Source organism: Malaclemys terrapin, chromosome 2 (genome assembly GCF_027887155.1).
Source record: "Malaclemys terrapin pileata isolate rMalTer1 chromosome 2, rMalTer1.hap1, whole genome shotgun sequence".
Lineage (NCBI taxonomy): Eukaryota > Metazoa > Chordata > Testudines > Emydidae > Malaclemys > Malaclemys terrapin.
The window spans coordinates 56,683,895-56,700,861 of NC_071506.1; the positions used below are offsets into that span (position 1 = coordinate 56,683,895).

Sequence of the window (16,967 nt, forward strand, 5' to 3'; positions counted from 1 at the left end):
CCATGGACACCATAGTTAAAGAGAAAAAAGAACTGTAGGTTAAAGGGGGAAAATGCTAAAAAAGGGCCCCCAGGAGATCATCAAATAAAACAAAAGAAAGAAAAAAATTCTTCAGCAAAAATAAGAATTGAAAATAATTGTATTGAGAGTGAGAACTCTTTGGATATAAACTGTTTCATTCTTGATGGGCATTTGGCCCTATTTATTGCCACAGCAATAATTGTATGGTTTGTATTCTTATTTTATGATGGGGCATTGTTATAAATTATGAAATTTTGGCAGTGCTTATATAAAATATCAAATGCTTCAATTCTGGTCATTAAATCTTTACTTTTCTCAAGAATCCTTAATTTAAATTACAAATGCAACAACAAAGTTTATGCAAATAAAAAATACTATGATTTACAGCACAGATAAACTAAAAATACTGAAGTCCCTTAAATAAACAGATATACTCATGAGCTTTTTAACAGAAAGCAAGATATGTGAGATGCTTTAAGCAGAAGTTGCAATTTTGCAACATAAGTCTGTACAAATCCTCCAGGCAATGTGCTGTGAAGGAAGTACCTGTGTCCCAGGAAACTTGATGTCCACAGATCCTTGATAACAGTAGCTCTCCCCCCAACCCCAAACTATTTACAAATATATTCATTTTGCAAGCTCAAAGCACCTTGTTTCACATCATTATGAATGCATGCATTGACTTTTAATCCTTTCATGTGCAAATTCTAAAACTCATTGTAACCAAGAGAAAAAAAAGTTCACAGAGTTTAAAATCTGTCTACAATCATAAAGTGAAAGGATCAAAAATGTCAGACTTTGCAGAACACTGGCTCCTAACAGAACTCTCTTTATTTTACTCACTGTTCTTGAGTCTTTTTTTTCTCCCTTTTTGTTTGTTTGTTACAAAAAGCAGTCTTGGAACTCTTTACTTAAACAGTACATAAACTAAACAACTCTTCATGCCATGCAAAAATAACAATTTTATGCACTTTTTTTTTGTTTTTTGTTTTGAGGCTTCCATGTTTTAGTTTACAGGCATTACTAACTGTGGTTTTAAGAAGAGTTTTTTTTATTGCTTTTGTGACTAGTCACATGCTGGTTTCACGTGTGGGACAATAACCAGTTTCTCCTGGATTTGAATGAATTTCTGGAGCAAATAAATGGTTTTCCATTTTGTAACTTTCTTGGTTAATGTCCTTCTTTACTTCACTCCCAGCATGGTAAATGTCTTGAGTACAGTTGTGACCCATGCTTTTGGGTGAAGAAGAGCTGACTCTTGGCTCGTCTGTTAAATAGGTGCCATCATTGTGTTTGTCCCCAAAGCAATTTGTTTTGATATCCTGCTTCTTTTCGTGTTTCACACCAGAGATCTCCATGAAGTCTTCTTCTTCTTCAGTGTCTATTTCAGTGAAGCTTCTCCTCTCCTTTGAAGGGAAAGTGAAACGCTTTTGTTTGGGAAACAGAGGGGATGATCTTTTAGGAGGTCCCTGGCAAAGCGTCGAGGCATCGGCACCCAGCATGATGGGTCTTTCACCTTGGGGTGAATTCTCTTCTAAAAGAATGGTGCTAATATGCTGAGATGTAGACTGTGTAAAGTCTGCTCCTGCTGTTACTGGCAATGGCCTCACGGTGCTTGGTGGAGTTTGTGGAGCACTGCCTCTGTTTTCCTTAAAGTTAACTTTAAGGGATCTAGGTTTTAATGGATTGTTACCTTTTAGAGAACTTTTGGGGCTTTCCATGGCACTGTCAAAATGCAAATGACCATGCAGGACAGTTTGGGAGCCACAACCGTCATCGTTTGCAACGGTGTCAATTGGCTTATAGTCAAAAGTGACATCTCTAGGGGCAAGCATTTTCTCTCTTGTGAGTGATACAAATTGAGAACTCTTTGTTCTTTGGTTGTCCTCTAGATTAACAGAGTCACTCGGGAATCTCATTTGCAGGTGAGAGCCAAGATAAGGAGGAAGGGGTGACCTTTCTGTTTCTGTGAAGTCAGTTGCACAACTGGTGAAGCTATCAATACTAGATGTGCTTCTCATGTCTGTTATTACATCTGTATGTCCAGCTGGCAACTGATCTCTTTGCCCAGTAACCTCTTCCATTTCTATTTCTTCCTCATACTCAGGTGGTTTTACTGGCTGATCTTGGTAGCCAGCATTAAGATTAGGCTGAGACTGAGTTTTAGTAATTTCATTATATAACATCTCTAATTTTTGAGCACTCAGGTGTTGTGGGCTGGAAGCAGCATCAGCGGCATTATTCAATTGCTCATGGGAGCCCTGCTGACTAACTTCCTGATATTTGTTCTCGTAAGACTTATTTGAACTAGTTTCAGACATTGTCCTTCTGGCCCACTTCCACCTGTTTGGAGATAAGTGGTTATCATCAGGTGTATCCTTTGAATTGGCTGGATCGCCAGGCTTTCCTGTGTCCACTGCTACGTCAATGAGTTCCATACTGCGTGCAAAAGCATCTTTCAGGTTCATGGAGATAATGCTTCCATTTCTTTTAGCTCGCTCAAGGGCCTCTCTTCTTTTAATGGCCTTTTCCTGCCGTTTTTGCTCTTTGTAAAATTCAGAGAAGTTATTCACAATGATTGGTATGGGCAAGGCTATTACCAGCACTCCAGCAATGCAACACAGTCCTCCAACTATTTTTCCGAGTAGAGTCTTAGGATAAATGTCACCATATCCTACAGTGGTCATAGTGATGGTAGCCCACCAAAACGATGCTGGGATACTAGTAAACTTTGTAGCATCTTCATCCTTTTCAGCAAAAAACACAAGGCTGGAAAAGATCATTATTCCCATTGCTAAAAATAATATCAACAAACCCAATTCATTGTAACTCCTCCTGAGAGTGAAACCTAAAGACTGAAGGCCTGTTGAATGCCTGGCAAGTTTAAGGATTCTTAGTATCCTCATAATACGAAATATCTGAACCACACGTCTGACGTTTTGGAACTGCAGCACACTTTTGTTGGACTCTGTGAGGAAAATGGTGACATAATATGGCAAAATGGCCAGTAAATCAATCACATTTAATGGACCTTTGAAGAACTTCCACTTATTTGGTGAGGACAGGAAACGCAGAAGGTACTCCATAGTAAACCAAGCAATGCACACAGCTTCAACATGTGCTAATTGGGGGTTGTCATTTGGTTGTCCAAATTCATCTATTTCTTGAAGCTCAGGTAGTGTATTGAGAGACAAAGCAATGGTTGACAGTACGATGAACAGAATGGATACAATGGCCAAAATCTGTAAAACAAAATAAACAAGGCTCTGGTTAGCAACCCATCCTGGAAGTTAAAAGTAAAGGTATTTGTAAGTGGTTGCTTGTATTCTTTAAAAAATGTGTTATGTGCTCCAAATAAAGTCAAAGTTATCTAAATTTTTTCTTTTATTTTTTCTTTCTTTCTTTTATTTGATTTTCACAAAGAAAAACTCTAGATTTACCCACATCAAGTCAAATACTGCTTCTCTTACTGACTCCAGAGGGTCTACTTATGAGTAAGGTGAGCATGATTTGCCCTATAATTTTAAAATAAAAAGGTTGATATTCATTAATACAAATTAACTCTACAGGCAAAGAATATAAAATGCCACAGTTTCTGTAATTGTGTTAAACATTCATCTTTTAGCATTCAGCATTAAATGTAATTATTTTAAACCTTACTCACTGGTGAGAAACTGAATGGCTGATTGTGATGGGGTGTACGACCCCATACTGGGCTTGAAGGGGTTAAAGGGCTGTACTGGGCCCAGATAGCCCCACCTCTCCAGACCTGCAGAGCATGCTCCAACTGAAGAAAGAGTTGAAAAGGGAGCAACCCAGCACAGAAGGAGGGAGGCTGGGGAGGAGGACAGACTCTCCATGAAGGTTCTTGACAAGGATGCCAGAGAAGCCTTCCAGAGGGAGGAAGACTATGTGTTGAACCTGGTTGGGTTGACGGTTTTGGTTGCCTTTTCTTTTTGCCTCATATCAGACTGGAGGAGAAAGGCAGACGGTAGGAAGTGACCCAGGGAGGGTAACTCAGAAGGCACCTTCAGGGGCCAGACATGGTTCAGAGCCTGGTTGAGTGTGTGGGTTGAGGCTCCCCTGCCAACGACCCCTATTACAGGAGGGACATAGACTTCCTGCCACCTGAGTGCACCTCTGATTAAGAGAAAGACTGCAAATCCTACCCACAGAGAGGATGGCGCTAAGAATGGTAACTACTAGGCCACCTTACCCCACCAAGCACCCTATTACACTGATTAATATGTTCGGAAATTAATCATGCAATTTAGTTAATTTAATAATTCATAGTGCTCACATCTCTCATTTCATCACATATAAAATCAAACATCAATTTTTAAACTAGAAAAGTCTAAACAAGGAAAGAAAAAGAAATGCCTTAAGAGCCTGATCCTGCATCGCTGTGATGCCTATGACAGTTTGGGCGCACTTAAAGAATGAAGGAAATGGCCATTTGATTAGGCAAAAGCTTGGTTGAGAAGTATAACCTTATACAGTAGGCTGAAGGCAAACAAAATCAAGTTCTCACAGATCATTGTATGGAACAAGGTCCACAGATTGTTGTGGAAATGGCTTGATCTCAGTCTAAGGAGAAACATTTTGCCATTAATTTTAATGGGAAACAGGAATTTCAGTGTCTTGTAGCTTTCATTTTGTGAGGAATATCTGGTCATTTTCCTTCAGATAGTTAGCATTATGATAAAAGAACAGAATATATTACAGAATTTAATGGTTTTAGCATTTAGTTCAATTATTTGTAAGATAAAGGAATATGGGCAGCCTTGAAATTATTTATGAAAGTTTAACAGTTATGAGAAACAAATCTATAGAAGTACTTTATTTGGAAAAGCATATTTTTTTAAAAAAGCCATAAGTAACTCAAGGTTTCCATTAGAAGTACTAATGTTAATTATTTTCTGCTTTACTATTTAATTGATGCTCAGTCAAAAAGCCTTTGTTCTCATTTCTCAGAAATGGTTCATTTAAAACCATCTTTTGGTGTTTGGTGTTCTTCCAAAGATACAATAAGGCAGTCGGAAGTGCTCTAATATACAAAAAATGTGGAGTGCAATACAACAATATACAAATCTGTCCTACATGTGACGGCTGACTCATTGACCCCAATGGAAATAACAGAGGTAGGGGCCATTGGCTTGGGCTAGCTCATACTTTGAGAGGTACACCAGTCTTTTCAAGACGGGCTGTAACTTACAGCAGACTCCGCTCTCTAAACACAAACAAAAAAGGCCACAGAGACCTGAGAGTCATTCCCAGATACAATCCCCAGTTTTTTTTCCAACTCAGAATAATGCAGAATAAACATACAAAGTAGAACCCATCACCCATGCTTTGGAGTAACCCAGACAGGTATGCATCTCTCCAGAGTCTCTCCTGTCAACCCTCTTCCTTCTAAAGAGAACCATTTATATTAGGGCAATAAGAGCCATCTACTTGTGCTCAATGAATCCTGAACCATCTCTTTTGGTCTTCCTTCGACCCACAGTCCAAGCAGAGGGAGGAAAGAAGCTGTGCTCTAATTAACCTGGGCTGTATGTATCATTACACCTCTATTCAGGGAATTGCTAGGGGGCCTGTTCTCAATAGAAAGTCATCCCACTTCCCATTCAGGGAAAAGAAGTGAACATTAGCAAACTGCTACAGGATGGTAAGAGAACATGGAAGGGATAAGATTGCATAGCCAGGTACCAATAAGTGGTCCTAGAACTGAAATCCTTCATGGCTTGAGGTCAGTTATCAAAGGAATGGATTTCCAAGCAAATCATATTGCAGTGCAACCACTCCTCACTCAACTGTGAGACATGCCTTATCTATGTTAGAATATCAGGTTTCCCTGTGTAAAGGTTTGAAGCGTAAATAAAGCCTGAGTTATTGCACATACCTCAGCATCCTAGAATAACATCATTGTAGCTTGCACATCCTTGGGTTCTATAAAATATTTAATAACACTATAATTTTATTTTAAAAATTTGAAGGAAAAATAAATACATAATCAATGTGGCCAAGGTAGGAACTGTGAAGTTGTTAACAACATGCACTGTGCAACTGGGAGCTACTGTCAGCCAAATTGATTGCTTCCTCATTTCAGCCTGCTGCAGAATATAAAGAGTAGTATATGACATAGCCAGGTAGTACATGACAGAGTTATATTGAGATAATAAAATCATGAAAGCAGCATTTGTCTAATTTGTCATCAGACCTCGCTTTAGTTAGGGGATGCTGGCCAGGATATAGGGGTTATCTTGTGAACTTTTCAAAATGTGCAGTAGGACCGGAGAAGGGAAGATCTCATCTGAGGAATGGGTGACTCTGAAGTACAGCACCCCTTCTAACACTGCACTGTTAGCATTATATGCAAGAACAAACCCTTTTCTAGGACTTGGACACATGACCTTCTTGTCCAGAGAAGAGAGTGCAACTTAGTGAATCAAGTAAAAAGCAACAGAGGGTCCTTTGGCACCTTTAAGACTAACAGAAGTATTGGGAGCATAAGCTTTCGTGGGTAAGAACCTCACTTCTTCAGATGAAAGAAGTGAGGTTCTTACCCACGAAAGCTTATGCTCCCAATACTTCTGTTAGTCTTAAAGGTGCCACAGGACCCTCTGTTGCTTTTTACAGATTCAGACTAACATGGCTACCCCCTGATTAGTGAATCAAGGTGATGCTACCTGTTATCTCTGAGTCATTCATTTTTGGTGCAAGTTGCTGGTAACATGCAAATCCTGTGTTCACCAGGGGTTTCAGTAAGAGCTGAAAATGCACATGGAATGGCAGATTTGCAATACTGTAGAATTAAGTTGTCAGCTATATATCTGTTCATGTTATAGAAGGATGTTTAGTGCAAAGGAAATGATTTTGGTTTCCTATAATCATAAAATCATAGAATTGTAGGACTGGAAGGGACCTCGTGAAGTCATCTACTCCAGTCCCCTGCACTCATGGCAGGACTAAGTATTATCTAGAATATCCCTGACAGGTATTTGTCTAACCTGCTCTTAATAATCTCCAGTGATGGAGATTCCACAACTTCCCTAGGCAATTTATTCGAGTGCTTAGCCACCCTGACAGGAAGTTTTTCCTAATGTCCAACCTAAACTGCCCTAGCTGTAATTTAAGCCCATTGCTTCTTGTCCTATCCTCAGGCATTAACGAGAACAATTTACCTCTCTCCTCCTTGTAACAACCTTTTATGTACTTGAAAACTAGCATGTCCCCTCTCAGGCTTTTCTTTTCCAGACTAAACAAACCAAATTTTTACAGTCTTCCCTCATCGATCGTGTTTTCTAGACCTTTAATCATTTTTGTTGCTCTTCTCTGGACCTTCTCCAATTTCCCCACATTTTTCCTGAAATGTGGCGCTCAGAACGGGACACAATACTCCAGTTGAGGCCTAATCAGTGTGGAGTCGAGTGGAAGAATTACTTCTTGTGTCTTGCTTACAACACTCCTGCTAATACATCCCAGAATGATGTTTGCTTTTTTTGCAACAGTTGTTGACTCATATTTAGCTTGCGATACACTATGACACCAGATCCCTTTCCGCAGTACTCCTTCCTAGGCAGTCATTTCCCATTTTGTATGTGTGCAACTGATTGTTCCTTCCTAAGTGGAGTACTTTGCATGCAAGAATTTAAAGTTTTTATTTCATTGGGACTTTGGAGTGTAATTAAAACTGTGCATCATTCCACATGTTTTAATTAAAAGGAGTCCTCAGACTTACGATGCCTGACTTACGTTGGATGCCACTTATGACGCTTTTTAATTGACTGCCCGTTTCATCCCTTATAGATTCATAGACTCTAGAACTGGAAGGGACCTCGAGAGGTCATTGAGTCCAGTCCCCTGCCCTCATGGTAGGACCAAATAGTGTCTAGACCATCCCTGATACATTTATCTAACCTACTCTTAAATATCTCCAGAGGTGGAGATTCCTCAACCTCCCTACGCAGTTATGATGCTTGTTTCACACTTATGATGCTCGATTTGCATAAAGTTCACTTGAAATCACTTCCTGGTTGCGTTATATTGGTATGGAGCTGGAAGGGGTCACTTCTGATTGGCTTTGAGGCAGCAGGATAGCTTGTTGCCAGATAGGGTTGCTGCTCGTTTTTTATTGGCTCCCAGCCCCAGAAAGCTTGAAAAGTGATTGGCTGAGGCTCAGCATGTGTGCCATTCTCCCCAGCTTTCTGAGCCTGTGTTGCCGGCATTCTGAGCAGCATATGTGAGTTTATATGTTTATTTGAATGCTGTTTACAAAATACAGTGTACAGTAAATACATTGATACTGCAGCATTAGTCAGCTATAATTCATTTAGTACAAAAATCTGGGTTATTGTGATGAAAATAGTGTATCAAGCCTTGGTTCAGGAACCAATCCCCCCTTCATACCATTGATTCCTATGGGAAAAGCGGTTTGGACTTACAGCGTTTCGACTTAACAATGCAATTCTGAGGAACGAATTGTGTCGTAAGTCCGAGGACTCCCTATATTGCAATTAATTAGATTTCACAAGTCATTAGGCAAAGCCTGGCAGGGGAGCAATAGTAACAGCAGCAACAGTCTACACAAGAAAGGGGTTGCCAGTATAGCTATATCCTCCCAGTGGAGATACAGCTTATACCAGCAAGAGTTCTTTTGCTGATATACCTTATACCAGGGGTGGCCAACCTGAGCCTGAGAAGGAGCCAGAGTTTAACAATGTACATCGCCAAAGAAATACATCAGCAGCCCCCCATTAGCTCCCCCACCCCTCCCAGAGCCTCCTGCCTACCAGCAGCCCTGCCGATCAGCGCCTCCTCCTTCCTCCCCGCACCTCCCAATCAGCTGTTTCGTGGCATGAAGGCTCTGGCGAGGAGGGGGGAGAAGCAAGGGCACTGCAGGCTTAGGGGAGGGGGAGGGAAGGGATGGAATGGGGGCAGGGTCTGTGGCAGAGCCAGGGGTTGAGCAGTGAGCACCCCCGGCACATCGGAAAGTTGGTGCCTGTAACTCCAGCCCCGGAGTCAGTGCCTATACAAGGAGCCACATATTAACTTCTGAAGAGCCGCATGTGGCTCCGGAGCCACAGGTTGGCCACCCCTGCCTTATACCAACAGCCTGAACAAAATATGCTTCACCGGCAAAATGTATTTTTTTGCTGGCATAACTGCACCCACACTAGAGCTTCTGCTATGTTGTGTAGGGGTGTGATTTTTTTTACACCCTTACCCAACATACTATGAGGCAAAACTTTTAAGTGTAGACCAGGCCTGAGGGAGACGAGTGAAAGTGAGAGGGGGAACAGCAGAACTCTTTGAGAAACAATGCCCTGGAGATTCAGAGCCAAGCTGCAGCTAAGCTGACATGTCACCTCCTCCAGGCTCCTTTGCCTCATACAGTGTTGGAGTGGCTGCACAGAATTTAGGATTACTGAGGGAACTATCTGAGATACGGCTAGGCCACTTGGCCAAATGCCTAACCAGAATTTTGTGATTAATTAGGAGATCAAGTAACCAACCTACAGAATAAGGTATCATATTTAGCATTAAATGAGTAGGCGCCATCAAAAGCAGAGGAACCTGTGAATAGAGACACATTTACCATACATTTTATCCTTTTAAAAGGCTTATTCATTTAACACACCCACACACATTACAGGCACATATGCAAGTTTTCACACACAAACCTCATTATTCTTGAAATTTGCTTTGGTTCTTTCTTACTCCACATTTCACTCTTGGAAAACCTACTCTCGCTCTGAGTAGCTTAGAACAGCAGCACAAAAGACATTTGAAACAGCATGGCAGTTGAACTATAATTCAAGACAAGAAATAGTTTACTTAATTTTTTCTTTCTGCATTAAAAATGAATATCCATATCATCTATCGCTAAAGTGTTAATGGCAACTTATACTATTTAGCTACAGCTACAAAAATAAAATCTCATTTAGTGTTTTAAATATTTCCTGCTAGCCTAATGTTTCTGAAGTAATGTGGGCATAGAAATCTTTTCTCTGTAGACGAATACTTAAGCCCTGATTGTGCTTCTATTGAAGTGAATAGCAAAACTCCCACTGATGTCAAAAGTGCAGTATCAGACCCTTAGTGGGATTCTGTAGATACTGAAGCTTCAATATTCTTATGGCAAGAATTAGCAGCAATCTGTAGGAAATTTGGTAGATCTCCAATATTAAACTGCCATTAAAAACTGGCTTTGTTCCTAAGCATCTAATTTACTTGAACTCATCAACCATTATTACAACGACATAGAAAAACGTTGTTTTTTTATTATACAAAATCTGAAGATCATTACATAGAAGAGGTACAGAAAGTAAGGAAGACCATAGAGGCGTAATGTAATAGGTTTTCTTGCATTCCTCTCACTCTGCAACAATCCTTTTTATAAAATTACTTCTGAGGTCACTCTCATTAAAACCAAATTATTGCATGAAGTGGTGGAAAGGACACACTAGGTCCAAACTGAAATGCAGCTACCTTGCCAAGAGAAAATTCAGAGCTGAACTGAATCAGTCAGTAAAGGAAATCAGCTTAAATTAGTTTAAATTTGCAATTAGGTAAAACTAGATTAGCTATATTATCCCCTTTGATTTGAGTTCCAGTTACACATTTTTTGTCTGCATCACACATACAGCCATCATATTTGGCATCTTTTTTGACACAGAGGGAAAGGACCGAATGGGCACAGAAACCAAAACTACTATTTATTCTCTGGGAGGGAGTTGATGCACATTGATGGGGGAGGGTTTGGCAAACCTGCACTGTCACTGCCCTTCCTGTACTCTTCTGTGGGTAGGTCTACTTTTACCCGGTATTTCGGCGGCGAGCGATTGAACTTCTGGGTTCGACTTATTGCGTCTTGTCTGGATGCGATAAGTCGAACCCGGAAGTGCTCGCCGTCGACTGCGGTACTCCAGCTAGATGAGAGGAGTACTGCGGAGTCGACGGGGGAGCCTGCCTGCCGCGTGTGGACCGAGGTAAGTTCAAACCAAGGTACTTCGAACTTCAGCTACGTTATTCACATAGCTGAAGTTGCGTACCTTAGTTCGAATTAGGGGGTTAGTGTAGACCTGGCTTGTGTACAGAACTTCAGTTGCCAGCCCTGTCAGCCTGGCTTTCACAAGCACTAAAGCTATATACAAATACAATTATATTTGTACCAAGTAAAATAATTTATAGCCTACGATGTTTGCCTGCAGCTAATGTGAATGCAGGTACAAGTGTGGACCTATGGGCTCCTAAATGTTTCAGGAAAAGAAGAAAAGCAAACACCAGTAGCCCATTATGCTTTTGAAGCATTATTAATAACTTCTATATTATGAGCAAATGTCTTGTGAAGGTGTATTAGGGTGCAGGGAGTCTCTCTCCCTAAGGCATCTGCCCAAGGGTAGGGAAGATATATGCATCCCGGGCTTGATCCAAAGCCCACTGAAATCAATGGAAAACATTGATTCAACAGGTTTTGGATCAAGCCATTAGAGCCCCACTGAATATTGGGTGGAATGCCCAGATATGCTCCATGGGAGCATGATCAGCTGGTTTATATGCATGGCCCAGCTCTTGGCACAGCATGTATAGATGCTGCTGTTGGCAACTGGTGCTAACAGAAAGGAGCATTCCCAATTGTTTTGTCTCTCAACCCTATGAATCGTCCTGTGGGATGGTTCAAGGACGCTCCCCCACACCAGTGTGCAACACAATAGTCAGAGCAGAATTTGACCCTATATGAAATACAGAGATGACATGAATTGATTTCATTCCTGCCATGAGCTCTCACAATATGTATGACATGCTGCTGTGTGTGTTACTGTGCAAACCATTATTTGTAATGGAACTTTGACAACACAGTTGTAGCAGCACTTCCTTTCCTAAAGTTTCCTTTTTGAAAGTTCACCTCTCCAACATGATCTCTGACTTCAGACTCCCGTGGCCGTCTAAACACAATGAAGGGGAGGAAAATAATTTAACAGAACAACATAAATTTGATCAAACCCGTATTGCAATTACAATTAGCACATCTGATGAGACTTTGACAGTGTGTGTAATTACTGAACAGCTTCTCTCTGCTACTCATGATCTCTTTCCTTAATGATATTATTTACATTCCTGACCTTTCAAGTTCAACTTTTCCCAAAATCATTGTGTTTTTTTTTTTTTTATGGACTCAGCTTGAAATTTCTCCATTGACATTGAAGAGAGATGCATTCAGAATGCCATGAACTCCCAAGTAGAAGGCCTGCTCAAGGGCCTAACAACTTAATGCAGCACTTGTGTGGCACGTAAGTGGTACACATGGTCTTTTTACTGGCTTTCTGTGCTAGGTGAATGTCACAGTAAAGGCTTAATCTAGACATCCTTATTGAGGTCAAACTCAATGGGAGTTTTGATTGAGGATTTGAAAACTTAGTCCATAGGTATTCTTTATAACATCCTTAAAGAACATCGTGCATAATTGCTAGATGTGTGGGAAAAGACCCCTTTTCTCTTCTCTACCATTCTCTGTTTCACAACTTCTGTCATACAGCCCCCTATGCTTGGGACGGTTTCTCATTTCCTGTGTAATAAGAACCATGACCTCTATTCCTTCAGATCTCTGCTTAGCCTCCAGTTTGTTCACAAAGACTGATCTCCCCATACATATAATGCTGAATCCTCTTGTTCATCTTCTTGCCCAATACACTGTATTTCGCTGGACTAGATTTTAAGGGCCAGTTTGCCCCAGGGTGAATTTAAGCATCAGGATTTAGTAGGAATATGGGCTGGATCACCCACTTGTGGCTGAATACAAAGGTGGTTTGGTCTGAGATGCTTGCAAGGCAGGTATGACAGGGAGCAGTCATTTCTGGTCACGTGAAATAAGTCTGGAAGATGGTGAACCAGGAAGTTGCCAGAATCCTTTTGGACACTGGTGGTACTGTGGTCACACACAAGAAAATCAGGTACAGTGTTCCTGAACGTTACAGGGAAGTTGTACACATTTATCAGACACAGGGGCCAATATGTGGTGTAGACAAATTGGAGATTGAATTAGTCAGAGGCAGATATCAGGCAGTGAGGTGAGTGGGGAGGGGTGGCCAAACTATTCACTGGCACCTGCAGTGGCCAATACAGGGGCTATGTGCCAGAGGTAAACATGAGTGAGAGACTTGGGAGATAACTGCTGGATCTTATTAGCCTGGAGAAAGAAAAGAAGATCTTATGTTTTCACAAAGGTAAGCACTTTTCATGAGTACCCTTATTCCCTCTCACCAGGGGAGGGTGAGAGGATTCAGAGGTGGGCTGAAAGGGGTTAGGCGGAAGGGGGTCCAACCCTGAATATTGGTTATTGGGCACGAGGCCTTGTAACACAGCATTGGACCAACATAAATGGCTGATACATTTTTTTAGGTTGGGGATGGGGTTAACCCCCACATTAAAGTCAAGAATCAATGCAAGTGCAGCCTTCTCCTTTACAATTCATCACTGTCTATGTTTCATTCTCCTGCATGTCTTAATCAACATATATAATGTCTTAAATAGGAAAAAATTCCTATTGAAGTCTTAGTATTGCAGTTAATACTTGAAGAATCTATTATAATTATGCCTCATCCTATTAGGATAAAAATACCTATCAAATCAGCTATGGTAATTTTGTTGTTGAATAGTGAAAGGCCATCTCAGATGGAGACATGAAATCAATAGCACACTGACATGCAGTATTTAATGCAGAAGAAATGTTAGTTCATTCTAATAACTGAGGACTTGATCCAAAATCCACTGAGGTCAATAGGAATCTTTTGGATTCCATCACTTTCACTTTGGGGTTCAAAAAAACACCAAGGACTCTGAGAAAAATCAGCTAATGTTGCAGACTTATGCCTGATGTTGAATGAAACAATAAAACTCTCCCTGAAACCTATGGGGGGAAAGTATGGGTTCACTAAAATTTTTGCTCACATTCACTCAAAAGGTCCAGAAACCTTGGCAAGCCTTTTGATGATCATAGGCTGAGTTTTACTGGTGCTTGGATTTTGTGATGAAAGCTTTTCACAGTTCTACTAATTTGCCAGACTGGACAAAGTTTAGTATTATCATTGCCAACAATGTGCTAGACTTTTTGGAACTCCCACATAAATGATGCTGCATAAATTACCATTCCACACTGTTGGCACTCTTCTGCATTCCTTGCACACCGCAAAAGTCTACAGACCTTAAGGGCATTTTAGGTGGCCAAGGAATGCTAACTATCCCATGGTGATAATAATGTGGACAAACAGAATCAGACTATAACAGAAACATTAAATAGCAAAGCTCTATGGAGCTGTCCATGAAGGTGGTGCTGAATAACTTGCCATGGCACATTTCTAGAAATTGCATAGTTCCATTCCCATGCCTTGCATAAACATAGTTTTTTTGCTATCATCTCCTTATATAAATGAAGATGTGAAAATGTACTAGTAGTTTATAAGGGTTATATTGGAGTGAGATTTATTTCTGAGGCAGAATACCACTGAACTAGGCTGGAAAATGTCTCCAGAGGTGAAATGTTTCTATTTACTGATTGCTGTTAAACAGGTTGTTAGAAATGGCAGGAAAAACAAGGCACAGCCAAACAAGTAGCAGCAAGGAAAAATCAGATAAGAACGATCATTTAGCTGTAATTAATTGTAATATGGTTTGCTGACTAGATAGTATGGGAATCAGCTTATTTGATGTACAGATTTATTTTGACATTACTCATTTTGATACAGGAACCCTGTAGTTTTTTAGCTTTTACTTGAAGCAGAAAATTGGATATATTTGATTTTATATATATATATATAAATGCTGCCAAAACAGATATTTTGTTATTTGGTTTGCCTCATAGTGAATGTTATTCACATTGGTTGATATTTTAATGGAGTGTATTTAAAGCTGAAATCTCTTAGGCACTTGAATTTGACTTGACATTCACATTTAAGTTCATTATTAAACCATTCTTATTTCATCAACTTTACCTATCACTGGCCTTGATTTTCTTGAGGTAACATAATATATGGAGTATGGTTGATCTTCCAAACTGATGACTGCCATTATCTATCAGACCAATTTTTTTGTTCAACTACATCAGTGGTTCCCAAACTTGTGAAATTTGAGTCTCCCTTCAGGAAAGTGAAACCAGTCATCTCCCCTGGTAACCCAACCATGTATAGTTAAAGGCCTGCCCATCTTAATTCATACATCTTCTGCACACACCTCACCAGATAATCCTTTGCATGCTTTGAGAGGGGCGTGCACCCCCACTTTGGGAAACACTGGTGTAGACAGTCAAATATGATACTTCCTCTTCTTTATTACATGAACAATCAGACAGTTAATGATACTGACATTTAAAATATCTTTGGCATCTGAGATAACACCTCAGAACTGTTTTTACAGGCTCTCTACAAACATTGGCAGATATTGCCACATCAGTTATACTCACTTCAGATTTTGAATTTTTTCTCCATGACCATAGCAGCTAGAGACTTAGTTTTTTAAGAAATTGAGGCTAAAAGAGAGGTCTCTTTGCACCCTGTCCAGCTAACCCTTTGCCTTCTCAGTGGGGAGGTTGGAGCACACCCAGACACTGGCTTATATGAAAACTCCAGTCACAATCTGAGGGACTTGATTTCATCACAGCATCCATGGTCCCATAAGTCTATAAACTGTCTTCTAAATAAACACTTTTGTTTTTGGAACCAAAACAATCACAGCAAATTAAGGTTAAAGTTAACCCCCGGTATTTATTATTTTTGTTTTACAGCTGTCTTGCTTGTGCTAAATACACTAAGCAAAATTCACTTCTGTATAATTCATGTGTTTTATGAGGCTCAATAATTCTATTAATGTGTCACAGGGTCAGTGCAAGCTCTCCCACTTTTGTCCCGGCACCCTGTGGTTAGGCTGGTATAATAAAGAGGCTTCCATGCCTTCTCTTGCTGGATCACCCAAGTGTCTTTATTTACAGTGTTCGTGCAGTTCCCCGGTCTCCCAACAGCTAGCGCCCCACAGACCCTCCCCAGGGTCTCCTGTCTTTGAGGCTTCCCTCTTTGGTAAGGAGACAGCAATACTACGCTCCTGTCTCCTCCCAGTCTAGCCCCCTGCCTGAGCTTTGTTCAGGGTTTTTATAGCCCGCCTGTGCCTCAGCCCAGCTGTCAGCACTCAGCTCAACATGTTCCTCTGAGCCAGCCCTGATTCGGGCTTGCAGCTGGGCTCACTGCTGAATACCTGTGTCTCTACCCTGGCCTCCTGGCTGGAGAGCAGACTGCAGCCAGCATTTTGGCAGGGCTTTAAAGGGGGTTTTACCCCTGCCCTGCCACATAATGGCATGATAATCCTACCAAAAATGAGAACATACTGAAAACATATGAATGTGAATGTATTCGAACTGCAGCCATGTTTTCTAAAAGAGAGAGATCATCTGACAATCCCAATTTCATCGCTTCTCTATTGATAAATGAATTGTTTGTCATTACTTAACTCCCACAGATAGTTTAAAAAGTAGTTTTTCCTATTCTTCATTGCACAATAGCCTTGATTAGGTTCTAAATTCCATACTCTTTGTCTTAAATAACACATATTAACTTAAATCCAGTTTTACACAGTATTAATGCTAAAGGACAAAAGAAAGGTGCTGGTGTTTAACTAGACTCCATTTCTAAATTCCATGAAAAAGATACCAAATTGGTTTTGGCAGATGTACAGTAAGATTCATCCATGAGACTCCATTAACATACAGACATTTTATTCAAAGGCAAAAATAACAGTGTCAGTCAGAAATGGGAGGAGCTTCAATTGAATAATTAATAAAACCAAAATACTCTGCATATGTAAATTAAAAGGCAGCATCCTTAGATATTATTTTTTAGCTTGTTGAGAGTAAATTACAAGAAGATTTTAAAATAGAATATTTAGGTAAACTAAATGTGATC

At 40.4% G+C, this 16,967-nt stretch overlaps 1 protein-coding gene across 1 annotated transcript in view; it reads right to left on the reverse strand.

Moving 5' to 3' along the window:
- Positions 1–405: 405 nt before the first annotated feature.
- The window catches only part of KCNB2 (potassium voltage-gated channel subfamily B member 2), a 253,748-nt gene continuing 237,186 nt past the window's right edge, over positions 406–16,967 (reverse strand). The window contains exon 2 of the mRNA XM_054020132.1: positions 406–3,263. Coding sequence (XP_053876107.1) covers positions 1,092–3,263 — 2,172 coding nt within the window. The 3' untranslated portion in view covers positions 406–1,091. The remainder of the gene's footprint in view (positions 3,264–16,967) is intronic.